Source organism: Phyllobates terribilis, unplaced genomic scaffold (assembly GCF_046119375.1).
Source record: "Phyllobates terribilis strain yellow unplaced genomic scaffold, ASM4611937v1 Scaffold_35__1_contigs__length_13245226, whole genome shotgun sequence".
Taxonomy (NCBI): Eukaryota; Metazoa; Chordata; class Amphibia; order Anura; family Dendrobatidae; genus Phyllobates; species Phyllobates terribilis.
This window is the reverse complement of record NW_027362795.1, coordinates 751,007-771,438: the sequence shown is the minus strand read 5'-3', so window position 1 is coordinate 771,438 and position 20,432 is coordinate 751,007. Positions and strand designations below refer to the sequence as shown.

The following is a 20,432-nucleotide window of genomic DNA, read 5'->3' as shown; positions in this document are numbered from 1 at the left end:
AACTTCCTGAACAGAAAAAAAAACATTTCTCAATTGTAACAAAGAAAGAATTCTCCCTCAACCTTTCTAATACAACAAGGACATGTTCCTGGTGAGAATCCAAATCAGGAGAGAAAATTCTATATCATCAAGATAAATCACAAGAAATCTCCCAAAGTAATCAGAGAAATATCATTCAGAAAGTTGTGAAATCCTGTTGGTGCATTGGAGAATCCAAATGGCAGAACAAGATTATCAAATTAAACCTCCGCTCCGTACACCTCGTACACACACGGCTACGCTCCGTACACCTTGTGCACGCGGCTCTGCTCCGTACACCTCGTACACGCGCGGCTCCGCTAAGTACACCTCGTACACGCGCGGCTCTGCTCCGTACAACTCGTACACGGGCGGCTCTGCTCCGTACGCCTCGTACACGCGCGGCTCCGCTCCGTACGCCTCGTACACGCGCGGCTCCGCTCCGTACGCCTCGTGCACGCGCGGCTCCGCTCCGTACGCCTCGTGCACGCGCGGCTCCGCTCCGTACGCCTCGTGCACGCGCGGCTCCGCTCCGTACGCCTCGTACACGCGCGGCTCCGCTCCGTACGCCTCGTACACGCGCGGCTCCGCTCCGTACGCCTCGTACACGCGCGGCTCCGCTCCGTACGCCTCGTACACGCGCGGCTCCGCTCCGTACGCCTCGTACACGCGCGGCTCCGCTCCGTACGCCTCGCACACGCGCGGCTCCGCTCCGTACGCCTCGCACACGCGCGGCTCCGCTCCGTACGCCTCGCACACGCGCGGCTCCGCTCCGTACGCCTCGCACACGCGCGGCTCCGCTCCGTACGCCTCGCACACGCGCGGCTCCGCTCCGTACGCCTCGCACACGCGCGGCTCCGCTCCGTACGCCTCGCACACGCGCGGCTTTGCTCCGTACGCCTCGTACACGCGCGGCTCTGCTCCGTACGCCTCGTACACACGCGGCTCTGCTCCGTACGCCTCGTACACACGCGGCTCTGCTCCGTACGCCTCGTACACACGCGGCTCTGCTCCGTACGCCTCGTACACACGCGGCTCTGCTCCGTACGCCTCGTACACACGCGGCTCTGCTCCGTACGCCTCGTACACACGCGGCTCTGCTCCGTACGCCTCGTACACACGCGGCTCCGCTCCGCACGCCTCGTACACACGCGGCTCTGCTCCGTAAGCCTCGTACACACGCGGCTCCGCTCCGTACGCTTCGTACACACGCGGCTCCGCTCCGTACGCTTCGTACACACGCGGCTCTGCTCCGTACGCCTCGCACACACGCGGCTCCGCTCCGTACGCCTCGTACACACACGGCTCTGCTCCGTACACCTCGAACACACGCGGCTCCGCTCCGTACACCTAGTACACACGCGGCTCCGCTCCGTACACCTCGTACACACGCGGCTCTGCTCCGTACACCTCGTACACGCGCGGCTCTGCTCCGTACACCTCGTACACACGCGGCTCTGCTCCGTACACCTCGTACACACACGGCTCTGCTCCGTACACACGCGGCTCTGCTCCGTACACCTCGTACACGCGCGGCTCTGCTCCGTACACCTCGTACACGCGCGGCTCTGCTCCGTACACCTCGTACACGAGCGGCTCTGCTCCGTACACCTCGTACACGCGCGGCTCTGCTCCGTACACCTCGTAAACGCGCGGCTCTGCTCCGTACACCTCGTACACGCGCGGCTCTGCTCCGTACACCTCGTACAAACACGGCTCTGCTCCGTACACCTCGTACACACACAGCTCTGCTCCATACACCTCGTACACACGCGGCTCCGCTCCGTACACCTCGTACACACACGGCTCTGCTCCGTACACCTCGTACACGCGGCTCTGCTCCGTACACCTCGTACACCCGCGGCTCTGCTCCGTACACCTCGTACACCCGCGGCTCTGCTCCGTACACCTCGTACACACGCGGCTCTGCTCCGTACACCTCGTACACACGCGGCTCCGCTCTGTACAACTCTTACACACGCGGCTCCTCTCCGTACACCTCGTACACACGCGGCTCCGCTCCGTACACCTCGTACACACACGGCTCTGCTCCGTACACCTCGTACACACACGGCTCTGCTCCGTACACCTCGTACACATGCGGCTCCGCTCCGTACACCTCGTACACACGCGGCTCCGCTCCGTACACCTCGTACACACGCGGCTCTGCTCCGTACACCTCGTACACACGCGGCTCCGCTCCGTACACCTCGTACACACGCGGCTCCGCTCCGTACACCTCGTACACACGCGGCTCTGCTCCGTACACCTCGTACACGCGCGGCTCTGCTACATCCACACTGTAAACCCCTCCTGACCCCACACATAAACTTCAGCTCATCCAGCACCATGACAACCAGCACAGCAGAGTCCTGCATCCACTGAGGCCCCTGATCATGTGACCCCTGACTCCTCCCCTCCTGTGACCTCATCACAGCTCCTGTGCGCACAGAGCAGCCATATATGTGGTGGCGGCTCTGCATGTCGAGGTATGTGGAGACCCCATTACTGGGCGCAGGGGGCATTAACCCCTTCAGCACGGAGACTCTTTTGGGGTCTTGTGTTGCCCCTTTATAAGAATCATAAGGTTTTTGTTCTGTTTCCTGTAATAGATACATACGACCCAACTATGGAGACAGGAAGGGAGGAAACTTATTGTTCTCATAGTACAGGACCCCTTTACTGGCCCCACAGTGTAATGCCCCCATTATGCCCCTTATGCAGTATGTATGATGCCCCACACAGTGTAATGCCCCCATTATGCCCCTTATGCCGGATGTATGATGCCCCTACAGTGTAATGCCCCCATTATGCCCCTTATGCAGTATGTATGATGCCCCCACACAGTGTAATGCCACCATTATGCCCCTTATGCAGTATGTATGATGCCCCCCACAGTGTAATGCCCCCATTATACCCCTTATACAGGATGTATGATGCCCCCACACAGTGTAATGCCCCCATTATGCCCCTTATACAGGATGTATGATGCCCCCACACAGTGTAATGCCCCCATTATGCCCCTTATGCAGTATGTATGATGCCCCACAGTGTAATGCCCCCATTATGCCCCTTATACAGGATGTATGATGCCCCCCACGCAGTGTAATGCCCCCATTATGCAGGATGTATGATACCCCCACACAGTGTAATGCCCCTGACGCACCCCTGGGCCTGTGTCGCACAGCGTTGCGCATGCAGGAGCTTACCCGGAGCCGGATCTGTTGAGGGTTGTAGTCTCGTGGCGGTGACCCGGTCCGTGCCCAGGGAGTCAGACTAAGTGGCGTTGTATTAGCGGTAGATGTTGGACGACTACGCCACCCGTTGAATGCAGCGAAGGAGCTGCCGCTGCAGGGCAGACCGCTGAGGCCGGTGGTAGGATTGTGCAGCGTGATAGTATCACCCCCAACGGGAGGGGTATGGCCTCAGGGCAGCCGACGTGGATGATGGGGGTAGCAGGAATCACTCAGAGACGATGCGGTGTAGTTCAGGGTCTTTACTGGTGATAAAGATAGACCCTCCCGGAGTACTGGCTAGCGATCGGGGCCTGGTCAGTCCTTGAGCAGATGGGATCTCCCCTGGCCAGGCGGAGTTGTAGGCCTCCCAAACTGACTGTACTCTTCTGGCTACCTTGCTAGAGGCGGGTATAAGTAGCCCACGTCCCTGAGTGTACCGTGTGGTGCTCACCCGTATGGCCGGTGACTCGGGGCCTTCTAGTAGCTTCCGCTCCACGACGGCGGTGCTGGTCCCACGCGTGTGACCGTGCCTTCGGGTTTCTTGGCCGGAGGACCTGAAATCCCCTGCCGGTCGGTTTCTGCTGCTGGGTAGAAGTTAGTCCCCACAGCCTCGGACTCCGGGTCCGGTGATAGCTTCCCAGTCAGGGCGAGCCCTGCAGCTGCCAGCCCCTGACTCCTTATAGCACTGCTCCCACAGAGCTCCTGATGTTCTTTTCCTATATCTGCTTCTCTTCTCTATCTCTACTTCTTCTCTACACACTAACCCTGCCTCAGCCCTAGGTTTATATAGGGGAAGTTCTTCCCCTCCCAGGACTGGGCAGGAGGTGTGGCATGCATAGGATCCCTGACCAAGAGACCTCCCACCTGCTCTCAGACATAACATTGCTGTTACTGTGGAAACCAGACCCCTGGGGTGCCACATTCCCCCCTAGTGAAATTTAGTACTCCGGGACTAAACATATTTTTAGAAAAACATAACAAGGTATAAACAATAATAATACAATAAGAAAAACACATAAAGATGGTTACGGCGTGTCCGCAGCCGGGTGCAGTTTTGAAGAAAAGCAAGGTGTCCATTTCACCAAAACAGGGAGACGTAACCAGGTAGGGGTCTGTCCTGCCCCGAGTCCTTAACAGTCTTTAGTCCATTCCTAGGTTACGCTCCAACCAATTGTACAAGGATTCCCGGTAAATCCACCAAGGACTCCTAAAAATAACTAGAAACACATAATTATTTACAAGTAACAGACAGGTGACCACAAATAAAACAATTTAAACACTTCAAATCCTCCAACGTGCGGGTAACTGGCCTCTAGTGGCCCTAGTGGACCTACAGAGCTGACTATCTGGCCCTGAACTACAGGGTGTAGGAGCTGTCAAGGGTAAACTGGGCAGCTGTCTACGGGCTCTTTGGCTCACTAGGGGTACGGCAGGCTCACTATGAGCAGAGGGTTGATCCTCCTGTTCTGCTTGTGTGGAGTCTGCTGCCTCCTGGACCGGCTGCTCTTCCAGCTCTACCTGTTGCTCCGTAGGCACTTGGGATGCTGGTTGGAGGAACGTGAGGACGGGTACCACAACTGCACCATTGACTTGAGTCCAGGACCGAGGGAAGTCTCCGAGCACAGTACTAACCATATCTTCCCTTTCCTCTACGGGTCGAGGGTCTTCTTGCTCTCCTTCTGGGTTCCGTAGCTGTTCGGGACACTTCTTCAGGTGATCCCGGGATACAATGGCTGTGGTTTCCCCTCCGTCTTTACTGATGGTACAGACCTTTGGGTTGTCGTGGCTTGAGGGCAGTACGGTGTACGGGTCCTTCTCCCACTGGTCGTCCAACTTGTGGAGCCGTCTTTTCCTCTTCAAGACCTGCTCTCCGGGTACCAGGGGAACAGCGGGAGCATACTGGTTGTAAGTTTTCTCTTGTCTTTCCCTAGCGAGACAGAGACTTCGCTCCACGCTCTCCTGTACTTTCCGGTACTGCTGCTGCCTCTCTGTGTCCCAGTCTGCTTCCGGTGAAGTGTCCTCGGGTGTCAGGACTCCCATCTCCAGGTCAACAGGTAGCTTACCAGGCCTTGCCCTCATTAGGTAAGCCGGGGTACAGTTGGTGGAACCTACAGGGATGTAGTTGTATAGGTCCACCAGGTCGGGCAGCTTCTCAGGCCACAGACTGCGTTCTTCCAGGGGCAACGTTTTCAGAAGATCCATTACCACCTGGTTCATTTTCTCACAAAGTCCATTAGTTTGCGGATGATAGGGTGTCGTCCTTATCTTCCGGCAGCCATACAGATTGCAGAATTCCTGGAAGACCTCCGCTTCAAAGGCAGGTCCCTGGTCCGTCAGCACTTGGTCCGGGTACCCATGTGGACGGCAGAAGTGCTGCTGGAAGGCTCTAGCTGCTGTTTGAGCTGTTAAGTCCTTAACGGGGACGACAACCAAGAACCGGGAGTAATGATCCACAATGGTTAACGCGAAGACGTAGCCACTTCTGCTTGGGGTCAGTTTTACATGATCCAAGGCTACCAGTTCCAACGGCTGCTTGGTGACGATGGACTGAAGGGGGGTCTTCTGGCTGGCACGGTCCTTCCTTCTTAGGTTGCACGGGCCACAGTCTCTGCACCACCTCTCGATGGTTCCCCTCATGCCTACCCAGTGGAACCGCCCGCGCAGCAGGAACTCCAGCTTCTTCCATCCGAAGTGTCCAGCCCCGTCGTGGTATGCCTCCATCACCATGGCTGCGTCTCTTCGTGGCACCACTACTTGCCAGATTAGTTCATGCGTCCGGGAGTTAACCATTCTGCGGCACAACTTCCCCTTGTAAAGGAACAGTCGACTCTTCTCAGCCCACAGTTGTTTGGCTTCCTCCGGAGCGTCTGGGTCAAGGCGAGCCTCTGGCCGAGTCAGCATCTCCTTCACCAGTCGGACGGCAGGGTCACTGTCTTGCGTTTCCTCCCAGTTGTAGTGAGGCAAGGGGTTAAACGTAGCGGCTTGCTTACTCCTTACCCGATGGGAATACTGGATAGTCCCAGGACGGTGGAACGCGGGGAGTTCGACTTCTTCCAGTCCCTCTGGATCTTCTCCTACGTCCGGTAGGTTTGGCATCCTGGACAGGGCGTCCGCGTTGGTATTGGAGCGTCCTGCCCGGTATTTGATTGTGAACTCGTAGTTGGACAGACGGGCCATCCATCTCTGCTCTAGGGCACCGAGTCTTGCCGTGTCCAGGTGTGTCAACGGGTTGTTATCCGTGTACACGGTGAACCGGGAAGAAGCGAGGTAGTGCTTAAAGCGTTCGGTGACTGCCCACACCACTGCCAGGAACTCTAGCTTAAATGAGCTGTAATTCTCAGGGTTTCTTTCGGTGGGTCGCAGTTTTCGACTGGCGTAAGCGATTACTCGTTCTTTCCCCTGCTGGATCTGGGACAGTACGGCTCCTAGCCTGATGTTACTTGCGTCGGTGTAGAGGATAAAGGGCTGGCTGTAATCAGGGTACGCCAGGATTTCATCCCCCGTGAGGGCCATCTTCAGCTGGCGGAAGGACTCTTCTTCTAACTTCTCCCATTTGAAGGGCGGCTTCTGGTTCTTGGCCTTCCGGGACTGGCCTATCAGGAGGTCCTGCATAGGAGCTGCCTTTTTGGTGAAACCGGGGATGAATCTGCGGTAATAGCCTACCAACCCGAGGAACTGCCGCACTTCCTTTACACTGGAGGGACTTGGCCATTCCTTAATTGCGGTGATCTTATCAGGGTCGGGAGCCACTCCGTCAGCGCTCACCACGTGTCCCAGGTACTGCACCTTTGGTTTTAGGAGGTGACACTTGGAGGGTTTTACCTTTAGGCCGTAGTTTGCCAGAGCTTCGAACACTTCCGCCAGGTGTTTCAGGTGGTCCTCATAAGTCTTGGAATATACGATGACATCGTCCAGGTACAACAGGACCGTCTCGAAGTTTTTGTGGCCCAGACAGCACTCCATTAATCGTTGAAAGGTTCCTGGTGCGTTACAGAGTCCGAACGGCATGCAGGTAAACTCGCTAAGTCCCATCGGGGTGGTGAATGCGGTCTTCTCCCGGTCCGCCTCTGCTACAGGAACCTGCCAGTACCCGCTAGTGAGATCCAAGGTAGAGAAGAAGTTAGCAGATCTTAAAGCAGCCAAAGACTCCTCTATCCTTGGTAAGGGGTACGCATCCTTGTGTGTGATACGGTTGATTTTCCGGTAATCTACACACATCCTCATGGTGTTGTCTTTCTTTTTGACTAAGACTAGTGGAGCTGCCCAGGGGCTACAGCTATCCCTGATCACCCCAGCCTCCTTCATGTCCCTAAGCATCCCCTTGGCGTGTTGGTAGTGTGCAGGGGGTACGGGTCGATACCTCTCTTTTATGGGAAGATGGTCTCCCGTGGGGATGTGGTGTTCTACCCCCTTGACTCGCCCGAAGTCTAACGGGTGTTTACTAAACACTCTCTCGTACTCTTGAACCACCCGATAGACTCCCTGTCTCTGGTGTGAGGGAGTGGAGTCAGTACCCAAATGTAGTTGCTGACACCAGTCCTCCATTGTTTCCTTAGAGCCGTTACCTTCCTCCGGGGAAGATGGAGGCAAGGGTTCTACGGACTGTATGGAATTTTGATTGATGGTATACAATTTGGCTAGCGTGGCATACCGGGGCAGGTACACTTCCCTCTTCCCGATATTTATTATGCGAACGGGCACCCTCCCATGGCGTACATTGACCACCCCCCGTGCTGTCAAAATGGTGGGCCTACTGTCTGAGTAAACTGGTTCTACCATTGCCTGGTAATCTCTACCTCTCAGACCAATAGCTGCCCGGCACCAAATCATCATTTCACTTTTTGGGGGCATGGCAATAGGAAAAGGGTCACACATTCTTACGCTACCAATCTCACCACCGGAGAGTTCTATCTGTTGCCGTCGCATCAGTGCCCGGATCTCCTTCTGGAGCACTCGCTGCTGGCCGGAGCTGGCGTTCTTGGCAACCTGCTGTAAAAGGAAAATCACCTCTGCAAGACAATTTTCAATTACATTAGTTCCTAGAGTTATCTTTGGGTGACTCTCGTGCTTGTCAATGTCTACAATGATCAGTCCCTGTGCCGCCAATTTGACTCTACCGATTTTAATGGTCACCTCTTTAAATCCAATCTGTGGCACGGGCTGACCATTGCTGGCGATGATACTCAAGTCGTCGTCAGGGTAGCGGGTGATATCCGAGTCATTCCAGTACTGCTTGAAGAGCACGTACGGGATAGTGGTAACCTGTGACCCGGTGTCCAGTAGGGCACTCATGGGGATGCCATCCAGTACCACAGGCAAGACTGGACGTCCTCCCACATATTTGTCGCGCCAGTTCGATGGGCCTGATGATCTTTTTCCTGGGGTTTGGCCCTCTACCCCAGGTTGTGCCAGTTTAAAGGACAGTACCTTGCCATATGTCCGGGTTGATTGCAGCGGCGGCAGATGGGTCGTCCGTCCTCGTTGTATCGGTCGCTGGGTCTTCCTCTGGCCGGTGGGGTCCTCCTTGGTCGACGCCACGGGATGTCCTCCGGTCCGGATGCCAGCTGGATCTTCCCTGGAGTGGAAACCTGTAAAGACTGCACAGTTCGGGTTAGCGCGGCAACGCTTTTAGCTAGCTCTTGGACCTGATGGTGCAGGTCTGGAGCCGGGTCATTGTTCAAAGCCTGCGCATCAGCTCCCACAGGCCCTGCCGACAAGGGTGCCGCCTCCTGGTGGTAAGTGGTAGTGGGGCGTCTGTGGGTCACAACGCCACCTGGTGCCGGTTCTCGGAGCACTCGGATGGCTCTGTCCTTGAACTGTGCAAATCCCAGATGAGGGTCCTGTAAGGCCATTGCCCGCAACTGGGTTCGGTGGGCATTGCAATATAAACCCTCTATAAATTGTTCAGTCAACAGCCTGTCCTCGTCTCCCACGCCGTCAGGGTCGGTCTGCTTAATGGCTCTCAGGGCCTCTTGTAGGTTCAGGGCATAGTCCCTTATACTCTCGTGTGCTCGCTGCTTGCACCCGTAGAATCTAAGCTTGATCTCGGCTGAGGTGCGGGTATCAAAGGTGTCCCTCAGCCGGGTTAGTATCCCTGCAACAGTCCTCCCCCCAGGTGGCCAGGACTTTACCTCCCTTTGGGCTGCCCCGGTTAATTGGGCCACCAGGATGCTCACTTTTTGCTCTTCTGTGAGGGGATACACCTGGAAGAGGCTATCCAGCTTTTCTCTAAAGTCATGCAGGGTATGTGACTCCCCTGAGTACTGGGGTAGCCAGGCCGCTCCCGGGATATAGGGCATGGTGAAAGGCATGACTGCAGCAGCGGTGGCGCTGGCGGGGGTTGAGGCAGTGAAGCTCTCCTCCGTATCCGACATCTTCCTCCCCCCTAGTGGACCGTGGCCTACCTTGCGATGATCCTCTTCCGTAGGCCGCGGCTCCGCAGTGGATCGTCAGGGTTGAGGACCTTCCGTCGCGCTCCTGTGACGTCGGCGTCTGCTGGGCTCCTTCCAGGACCTTACGCAACGTCCGGACGTGAGGCGGGGCTTCAGTTCTCGCGCGCTTTTGGAGTCCACGCCCCTCTTCTTCCCGCGCGGCGTCTTCAAGATGGCGTCCAACGGTGGGAAAACTCCACGGATGGCGGGAAGAAGGCAGAAGATGGCGCCGGATGGCGGGAAAACTTCGCGGATGGCGGGAATCTTCAAAACTGGTAAGTTTGAACAGTCTTTTTCAGGCACGCAGTACCCGGTGGTTGCGGGCACGAGATCCTGCCGACTACGCCAAAAATTGACGCACCCCTGGGCCTGTGTCGCACAGCGTTGCGCATGCAGGAGCTTACCCGGAGCCGGATCTGTTGAGGGTTGTAGTCTCGTGGCGGTGACCCGGTCTGTGCCCAGGGAGTCAGACTAAGTGGCGTTGTATTAGCGGTAGATGTTGGACGACTACGCCACCCGTTGAATGCAGCGAAGGAGCTGCCGCTGCAGGGCAGACCGCTGAGGCCGGTGGTAGGATTGTGCAGCGTGATAGTATCACCCCCAACGGGAGGGGTATGGCCTCAGGGCAGCCGACGTGGATGATGGGGGTAGCAGGAATCACTCAGAGACGATGCGGTGTAGTTCAGGGTCTTTACTGGTGATAAAGATAGACCCTCCCGGAGTACTGGCTAGCGATCGGGGCCTGGTCAGTCCTTGAGCAGATGGGATCTCCCCTGGCCAGGCGGAGTTGTAGGCCTCCCAAACTGACTGTACTCTTCTGGCTACCTTGCTAGAGGCGGGTATAAGTAGCCCACGTCCCTGAGTGTACCGTGTGGTGCTCACCCGTATGGCCGGTGACTCGGGGCCTTCTAGTAGCTTCCGCTCCACGACGGCGGTGCTGGTCCCACGCGTGTGACCGTGCCTTCGGGTTTCTTGGCCGGAGGACCTGAAATCCCCTGCCGGTCGGTTTCTGCTGCTGGGTAGAAGTTAGTCCCCACAGCCTCGGACTCCGGGTCCGGTGATAGCTTCCCAGTCAGGGCGAGCCCTGCAGCTGCCAGCCCCTGACTCCTTATAGCACTGCTCCCACAGAGCTCCTGATGTTCTTTTCCTATATCTGCTTCTCTTCTCTGTCTCTACTTCTTCTCTACACACTAACCCTGCCTCAGCCCTAGGTTTATATAGGGGAAGTTCTTCCCCTCCCAGGACTGGGCAGGAGGTGTGGCATGCATAGGATCCCTGACCAAGAGACCTCCCACCTGCTCTCAGACATAACATTGCTGTTACTGTGGAAACCAGACCCCTGGGGTGCCACACCCCCATTATGCCCCTTATGCAGTATGTATGATGCCCCCCACACAGTGTAATGCCCCCATTATGCCTCTTATGCAGGATGTATGATGCCCCCACACAGTGTAATGCCCCCGTACGCCTCGTACACGCGCGGCTCCGCTACGTGCGCCTCGTACACGTGCGGCTCCGCTCCGTACACCTGGTACACGCGCGGCTCCGCTCCGTACACCTCGTACACACACGGCTCCGCTCCGTACACCTCGTACACGCGCGGCTCTGCTACATCCACACTGTAAACCCCTCCTGACCCCACACATAAACTTCAGCTCATCCAGCACCATGACAACCAGCACAGCAGAGTCCTGCATCCACTGAGGCCCCTGATCATGTGACCCCTGACTCCTCCCCTCCTGTGACCTCATCACAGCTCCTGTGCGCACAGAGCAGCCATATATGTGGTGGCGGCTCTGCAGGTGGAGGTATGTGGAGATCCCCCATTACTGGGCGCAGGGGGCATTAACCCCTTCAGCACGGAGACTCTTTTGGGGTCTTGTGTTGCCCCTTTATAAGAATCATAAGGTTTTTGTTCTGTTTCCTGTAATAGATACATACGACCCAACTATGGAGACAGGAAGGGAGGAAACTTATTGTTCTCATAGTACAGGACCCCTTTACTGGCCCCACAGTGTAATGCCCCCATTATGCCCCTTATGCAGTATGTATGATGCCCCCACAGTGTAATGCCCCCATTATGCCCCTTATGCAGTATGTATGATGCCCCCACACAGTGTAATGCCCCCATTATGCCCCTTATGCAGGATGTATGATGCCGCCACACAGTGTAATGCCCCCATTATGCCCCTTATACAGGATGTATGATGCCCCCACACAGTGTAATGCCCCCATTATGCCCCTTATGCAGTATGTATGATGCCCCCAACACAGTGTAATGCCCCCATTATGCCCCTTATGCAGTATGTATGATGCCCCCCACGCAGTGTAATGCCCCTTATGCAGTATGTATGATGCCCCCACACAGTGTAATGCTCCCATTATGCCCCTTATGCAGGATGTATGATGCCCCCACACAGTGTAATGCCCCCATTATGCCCCTTATACAGGATGTATGATGCCCCCACACAGTGTAATGCCCCCATTATGCCCCTTATGCAGTATGTATGATGCCCCCCACGCAGTGTAATGCCCCCATTATGCCCCTTATGCAGGATGTATGATGCCCCCACACAGTGTAATGCCCCCATTATGCCCCTTATGCAGTATGTATGATGCCCCCCACACAGTGTAATGCCCCCATTATGCCTCTTATGCAGGATGTATGATGCCCCCACACAGTGTAATGCCCCCATTATGCCTCTTATGCAGGATGTATGATGCCCCCCACACAGTGTAATGCCCCCATTATGCCCCTTATGCAGGATATATGATGCCCCCACACAGTGTAATGCCCCCATTATGCCCCTTATGCAGTATGTATGATGCCCCCACACAGTGTAATGCCCCCATTATGCCCCTTATGCAGGATGTATGATGCCCCCCACACAGTGTAATGCCCCCATTATGCCCCTTATGCAGGATGTATGATCCCCCCCACAGTGTAATGCCCCCATTATGCCCCTTATGCAGTATGTATGATGCCCCCACAGTGTAATGCCCCCATTATGCCCCTTATGCAGGATATATGATGCCCCCACACAGTGTAATGCCCCCATTATGCCCCTTATGCAGTATGTATGATGCCCCCTACACAGTGTAATGCCCCCATTATGCCTCTTATGCAGGATGTATGCTGCCCCCACACAGTGTAATGCCCCCATTATGCCCCTTATGCGGGATGTATGTTGCCCCCCACAGTGTAATGCCCCCATTATGCCTCTTATGCAGGATGTATGATGCCCCCACACAGTGTAATGCCCCCATTATGCCCCTTATGCAGGATGTATGATGCCCCCACACAGTGAAATGCCCCCATTATGCCCCTTATGCAGTATGTATGATGCCGCCACACAGTGTAATGCCCCCATTATGCAGGATGTATGATGCCCCCACACAGTGTAATGCCCCCATTATGCCCCTTATGCAGTATGTATGATGCCGCCACACAGTGTAATGCCCACATTATGCCCCTTATGCAGGATGTATGATGACCCCACACAGTGTAATGCCCCCATTATGCCCCTTATGAAGGATGTATGATGCCTACACAATGTAATGCCCCCATTATGCCCCTTATGCAGGATGTATGATGCCCCCCACACAGTGTAATGTTCCCATAGTACCGCCATGCCCCCACACAGTATAATCAGAGGTATAACTAAGGTCTGACGGGACCCGTTGCGAGATTTCGACCACCCCCCATCCTGATACATACAGTGGGTAAGGAAAGTATTCAGACCCCTTTACATTTTTCACTCTGTTTCATTGCAGCCATTTGGTAAATTCTAAAAAGTTCATTTTTTTCTCATTATAGTACACTCTGCACCCCATCTTGACTGAAAAAAAGAAATGTAGAAATTTTTGCAAATTTATTAAAAAATAAAAACTGAAATATCACATGATCATAAGTATTCAGACCCTTTGCTCAGACACTCATATTTAAGTCACATGCTGTCCATTTCCTTCTGATCCCCCTTGAGATGGTTCTACTCCTTCATTGGAGTGCAGCTGTGTTTAATTAAACTGATAGGACTTGATTTGGAAAGGCACACACCTGTCTATATAAGACCTGACAGCTCACAGTGCATGTCAGACAAAATGAGAATCATGAGCTCAAAAGGAACTGCCCAAGGAGCTCTGAGACAGAATTGTGGCAAGGCACAGATCTGGCCAAGGTTGCAAAAGAATTTCTGCATTACTCAAGGTTCCTAAGAGCACAGTGGCCTCCATATTCCTTAAATAGAATAAGTTTGGGACCACCAAAAGTCTTCCTAGACCTTGCCGTCCAGCCAAACTGAGCAATCGTGGGAGAAGAGCCTTGTTGAGAGAGGTAAAGAAGAACCCCAAGATCACTGTGGCTGAGCTCCAGAGATGCAGTAGGGAGATGGGAGAAACTTCCACAAAGTCAACGATCACTGCAGCGCTCCACCAGTCGGGCCTTTATGACAGAGTGGCCTGACGGAAGCCTCTCCTCAGTGCAAGACATATGAAAGCCCGCATAGAGTTTGAACAAAAACACATGAAGGACTCCCAGACTATGAGAAATAAGATTCTCTGGTCTGATGAGATGAAGATAGAACTTTTTGGTGATAATTCTAAGCGGTATGTGTGGAGAAAACCAGGCACTGCTCATCACCTGCTCAATACAATCCCAGCAGTGAAATATGGTGGTGGCAGCATCATGCTATGGGGGTGTTTTTCAGCTGCAGTGACAGGCCGACTGCTTGCAATTGAAGGAAACATGAATGCGGCCAAGTACAGACATCCTGGATGAAAACCTCTTCCAGAGTGCTCTGGACCTCTTACTTGGCTTAAGGTTCACCTTCCAACATGCAATGACCCTAAGCACACAGCTAAAATAACGAAGGAGTGGCTTCAGAACAACTCTATGACCATTCTTGACTGGCCCAGCCAGAGCCCTGACCTAAACCCAATTGAGCATCTCTGGAGAGATCTGAAAATGGCTGTCCACCAACGCTCACCATCCAACCTGACGGAACTGGAGAGGATCTGCAAGGAAGAATGGCAGAGGATCCCCAAATCCAGGTGTGAAAAACTTGTTGCATCATTTCCAAGAAGACTCATGGCTGTACTAGCTCAAAAGGGTGATTCTACTCAATACTGAGCAAAGGGTCTGAATACTTATGACCATGTAATATTTCAGTTTTTCTTTTTTAATAAATTTGCAACAATTTCTACATTTCTGTTTTTTTTTTCAGTCAACATGGGGTGCAGAGTGTACTTTAACCCCTTAAAAGCCCAGGGCGTACTAATACGCACCTGCGCCCTAGGCTTTAAGAACCAGGTACGTATTAGTACGCCCTGTTGATTTCGCCCGCACAACCTGGGTGTCAGCTGATTGTCACAGCTGACACCCGGTGCTATGTGCTAGGAGCGGTCCTGCAACGCTGCGATTGAAGACGATCGCAGCATTGCCAGGGCAAAGGGAGGTGATCACCGATACTCACCTCTCCTGCCGGCGTCCAACGCTGTTTGCCGCGGCTTCCCGGGTGTTGCCATGACGACCCAATGTCATCATAACAACATCTGGGTCACCAGACAGCAGGAGGATACTTTGGTCATGCGCAGTGCACGACCAAATTATCTTCTGCATCTGCAGCGCTGACAGCCTGTATAGCACAGGGATGGTGCTCCATCCCTATGCTATACAGGCGATCAGAGTAAAAAAGTGAAAGTCCCAGAGTGGGGAAAAAGTATAAAAGTAAAAAAAGAAAAAAATTGTAAAAATATTTAAAAAAATCAAAAAAAGAATCCACCAAAAATAAAAATATAATGTACCCATCAATAAATATTATTATTATAAAAAAAAAAAAAAAAGTATACATATTTGGTATCGCCGCGTCCGGAACATCCTGACCTATAAAACTGTCCCACTAGTTAACCCCTTTATTGAACACGGTAGAAAAAATAAATAAAAAACAAAGCAAAAAAAAAAAATGCTTTATCATCATACCGCAAAAACAAAAAATGGAATAACACGCGATCAAAAAGACGAATATAAATAAAAATGGTACCGCTGAAAACGTCATCTTGTCCCTTAAAAAACAAGCTGCCATACAGCTCCATCAGCCGAAATATAAAAAAGTTATAGCTCTCAGAATGAAGCGATGCAAAAAGAATGTTATTTCTATAAAATAGCTTTTATTGTGTAAAAGCGCCAAAACATAGAAAAACTCTATAAATGTGGTACCGCTGTAAACATACTGACCCGAAGAATAACGCTGCCTTATCAATTTTACCACATTCGGAACGGCATAAAAAAATGAAAAAAAAAAAAACAATTCCTGAATTGTTGTTTTTTGTTTATTCTGCCTCCCAAAAATTGGAATAGAAAGCGATCAAAAAATGTCACGTGCCTGAAAATGGCACCAATAAAAACATCAACTCATCCCGCAAAAAACAAGCCGTCACATGACTGTCGGCCAAAATATGGAAAAATTATAGCTCTCAAAATATGGCGATGCAAAAACTAGATTATGCAAAAAAAATGCGTCTTTTAGTGTGTGACAGCTGTCAATCATAAAAACCCCATATGATTCTGGTATCGCTGTAATTGCACCGACCCGAAGAAAAAAGTCGTCTAATCAGTTATACTGCACGAGGAACTGCGTAAAAAATAAACTCTAGGGTTAGGGTTGGGGTTGTATTAGGGTTGGGGTTAAGGTTGTTTTTTTTTTCAAAAGTAAAAAAAAAAAGATGACGATATGGCGACTAGTGTTGAGCACAAGTGCTCGCTACTTGAGTTTACATTGGGTGCTCAGGTATGCACTGAGTATCGCGGGTGCTCGAGTGACATGTTCGAGTCTCCGCCCCATATGCTTCGCGGCCAAAAAAACATTGCGGGGATTGCCTGTCATGCACGAACGATCTCTGCATGTTTTTTTTTGGGTGTCTTATAACTGTGAAACATGCGGGTGGGGACTTGAACATGTCACTCGAGCACGCGTGATACATGGTGCATACCTGAGTACCCGATGCAAACTCAAGTAGCGAGCACGTGCGCTCAAGACTAATGACAGCTTATTCAATATGATGACCTAATGTTATCAAATTCTGTGTTGTACCTCTGGGTTCAAAATGTTCACTATACCCCTTGAGGGGTGTAGTTTCCAAAATGGGGTCACTTGTGGGGGGTTTCCACTATTTAGGCACCCTACTATTTAGGCGTCCACTCTCAATTCCAGCCAATTTTGCATTCAAAAGACCACGCAGTGCTCCTTCCCTTCTGAACTCAGCCGTGCTCCCAAACACTGTATTTTCTCCACATATTGGCGTACTCAGGAGAAATTGCACAACAGTTTTTGGGGTCCATTTTCACCTCTTACCCTTGTGAAAATAGAAAAATTGGGGCTAAAACATCATTGTTGTGGAAAAAGTTTGATTTTTTTATTTTCACGGCTCCATGTTATAAACTTCTGTAAAGCACTTGGGGGTTCAGGGTGCTCACCACACATCTAGATAAGTTCCCCGAGGGGTCTAGTTTCCAAAATGGTGTCAATTGTGGTGTTTTTCCACTGTTTAGGCACAGCAGGGGCACATCCGCTAATTATTCAAGCAAATTTTACATTCAAAAAGTCAAAGGTGCTCCTTCCCTTCCGAACCCTGCCGTATGCCCAAGCAGTGGTTTTCCCCCACATATGGGGTATCGGTTTACTCAGGAGAGATTGCACAACATGTTGGATGGTGCAATTTCTCCTGTTACCCTTGTGAAAATGCAAAACTGGGGTCTGAAAAACATTTTTGTGGGAAAAATGTGAACATTTTATTTTTACGGCTCAATGTTATAAACTTCTGTGAAGCACCTGGGGGTTCAAGGTGCTCACCACACATCTAGACCAGTTCCCTGAGGGGTCTAGTTTCCAAAATGGTGTCACTTGTGGGGGTTTCCACTGTTTAGGCACATCAGGGGCTCCCCAAACGCAACATGGCGTCCGCTAATTATTCAAGCAAATTTTACATTCAAAAAGTCAAATGGCGCTCCTTCCCTTCCTGCCATGAGCCAAAATAGTGTTTTTTCCCCACATATGGGGTCTATTTTTTACTGTTACCCTTGCGAAAATAAAAAAAATTGGGTCTAAAGTAACATTTTTGTGAAAAAAGTTAAATGTTAATTGTTTTCTTCCACATTCCAAAAATTCCTGTGAAGCACCTGATGGGTTAATAAACTTCTTGAATGTGGTTTTGAGCACCTTGAGGGGTGCAGTTTTTAGAATGGTGTCACTTTTGGGTATTTTCTGTCATAAAGACCCCTCAAATTGACTTCAAATGTGATGTGGTCCCTAAAAAAATGGTTTTGGAAATTTTGTTGGAAAAATGAGAAATCGCTGGTCAACTTTTAACCCTTATAGCTCCCTAAAAAAAAAAATTTTGGTTCCAAAATTGTGCAGATGTAAAGTAGACATGTGGGAAATGTTATTTATTAACTATTTTGTGAGATATAGCTCTCTGATTTAAGGGCATAAAAATTCAAATTTTGAAAATTGAAAAATTTTCAACATTTTCGACAAATTTCCATTTTTTTCACAAATAAACGCAAGTGATATGGAAGAAATTTTACAACAATCATGAAGTACAATATGTCACAAAAAAAACAATCTCAGAATCAGGGGGATCCGTTGAAGCGTTCCAAAGTAATTACCTCATTAAGTGACAGTGGACATAATTGTAAAAATTGGCCTGGTCATTAACGTGCAAACCACCTCGGGTTGTAAAGGGGTTAATGAGAAAAAAATGAACTTTTTAGAATTTACGAAATGGCTGCAATGAAACAAAGAGTGAACACTTTAAAGGGGTCTGAATACTTTCCGTACCCAGTGTATATGTATGTCCCTTATCATTGGCCCCAACCTGGTATATGTCCCCTGTTCTGCCTCGGTTCTTTAGTGTATAGAAATTAATAAACTATTACACTCACCAGGGGCGAACATAGAAGTGATGGGGCCCCATAAGAGGAGTATAATGCACTCCCCAAAATCCTCCATACTGTATAATGGGCAGCCCATAGTCATCCATGTAGTATAATGCACAGCCCATAGTCATCCATGTAGTATAATGCACAGCCCATAGTCCGTACATGTAGTATAATGCACAGCCCATAGTCCGTACATGTAGTATAATGCACAGCCCATAGTCCATACATGTAGTATAATGCGCAGCCCATAGTCCGTACATATAGTATAATGCATAGTCATCCATGTAGTATAATGCACAGCCCATAGTCCGTACATGTAGTATAATGCACAGCCCATAGTCCGTACATGTAGTATAATGCACAGCCCATAGTCCGTACATGTAGTATAATACACAGCCCATAGTCCATACATGTAGTATAATGCACAGCCCATAGTCCATACATGTAGTATAATGCATAGTCCATACATGTAGTATAATGCACAACCCATAGTCCGTACATGTAGTATAATGCATAGTCCATACATGTAGTATAATGCACAACCCATAGTCCGTACATGTAGTATAATGCGCAGCCCATAGTCCGTACATGTAGTATAATGCGCAGCCCATAGTCCATACATGTAGTATAATGCATAGTCCATACATGTAGTATAATGCACAAGTCCGTACATGTAGTATAATGCATAGTCCATACATGTAGTATAATGCACAACCCATAGTCCGTACATGTAGTATAATGCGCAGCCCATAGTCCGTACATGTAGTATAATGCGCAGCCCATAGTCCGTACACGTAGTATAATGCACAGCCCATAGTCCGTACACGTAGTATAATGCACAGCCCATAGTCCGTACACGTAGTATAATGCACAGCCCATAGTCCGTACACGTAGTATAATGCACAGCCCATAGTCCGTACACGTAGTATAATGCACAGCCCATAGTCCGTACATGTAGTATAATGCACAGCCCATAGTCCGTACACGTAGTATAATGCACAGCCCATAGTCCGTACATGTAGTACAATGCACAGCTCATAGTCCGTACATGTAGTATAATGCACTGCCCGTAGTCCGTACATGTAGTATAATGCACAGCCCATAGTCCGTACACGTAGTACAATGCACAGCTCATAGTCCGTACATGTAGTATAATGCACTGCCCGTAGTCCGTACATGTAGTATAATGCACAGCCCATAGTCCGTACATGTAGTATAATGCACAGCCCGTAGTCCGTACATGTAGTATAATGCACAGCCCGTAGTCCGTACATGTAGTATAATGCACAGCCCGTAGTCCGTACATGTAGTATAATGCACAGCCCGTAGTCCGTACATGTAGTATAATGCACAGCCCGTAGTCCGTACATGTAGTATAATGCGCAGCCCATAGTCATCCATGTAGTATAATGCACAGCCCATAGTCCGTACATGTAGTATAATGCACAGCCCATAGTCCGTACATGTAGTATAATGCACAGCCCATAGTCCGTACATGTAGTATAATGCACAGCCCATAGTCCGTACATGTAGTATAATGCACAGCCCATAGTCCGTACATGTAGTATAATGCACAGCCCGTAGTCCGTACATGTAGTATAATGCACAGCCCATAGTCCGTACATGTAGTATAATGCACAGCCCGTAGTCCGTACATGTAGTATAATGCACAGCCCGTAGTCCGTACATGTAGTATAATGCACAGCCCATAGTCCGTACATGTAGTATAATGCACAGCCCATAGTCCGTACATGTAGTATAATGCACAGCCCATAGTCCGTACATGTAGTATAATGCACAGCCCATAGTCCG

At 51.0% G+C, this 20,432-nt stretch overlaps 1 protein-coding gene across 1 annotated transcript in view; it reads left to right on the top strand.

Annotated features, from left to right (window-relative positions):
- LOC141182577 (uncharacterized) overlaps positions 1-20,432 on the top strand; it is a 70,465-nt gene that overhangs the window by 41,163 nt on the left and 8,870 nt on the right. The window contains exon 8 of the mRNA XM_073660730.1: positions 180-185. Within this exon, the coding sequence (XP_073516831.1) occupies positions 180-185 (6 nt within the window). The remainder of the gene's footprint in view (positions 1-179; positions 186-20,432) is intronic.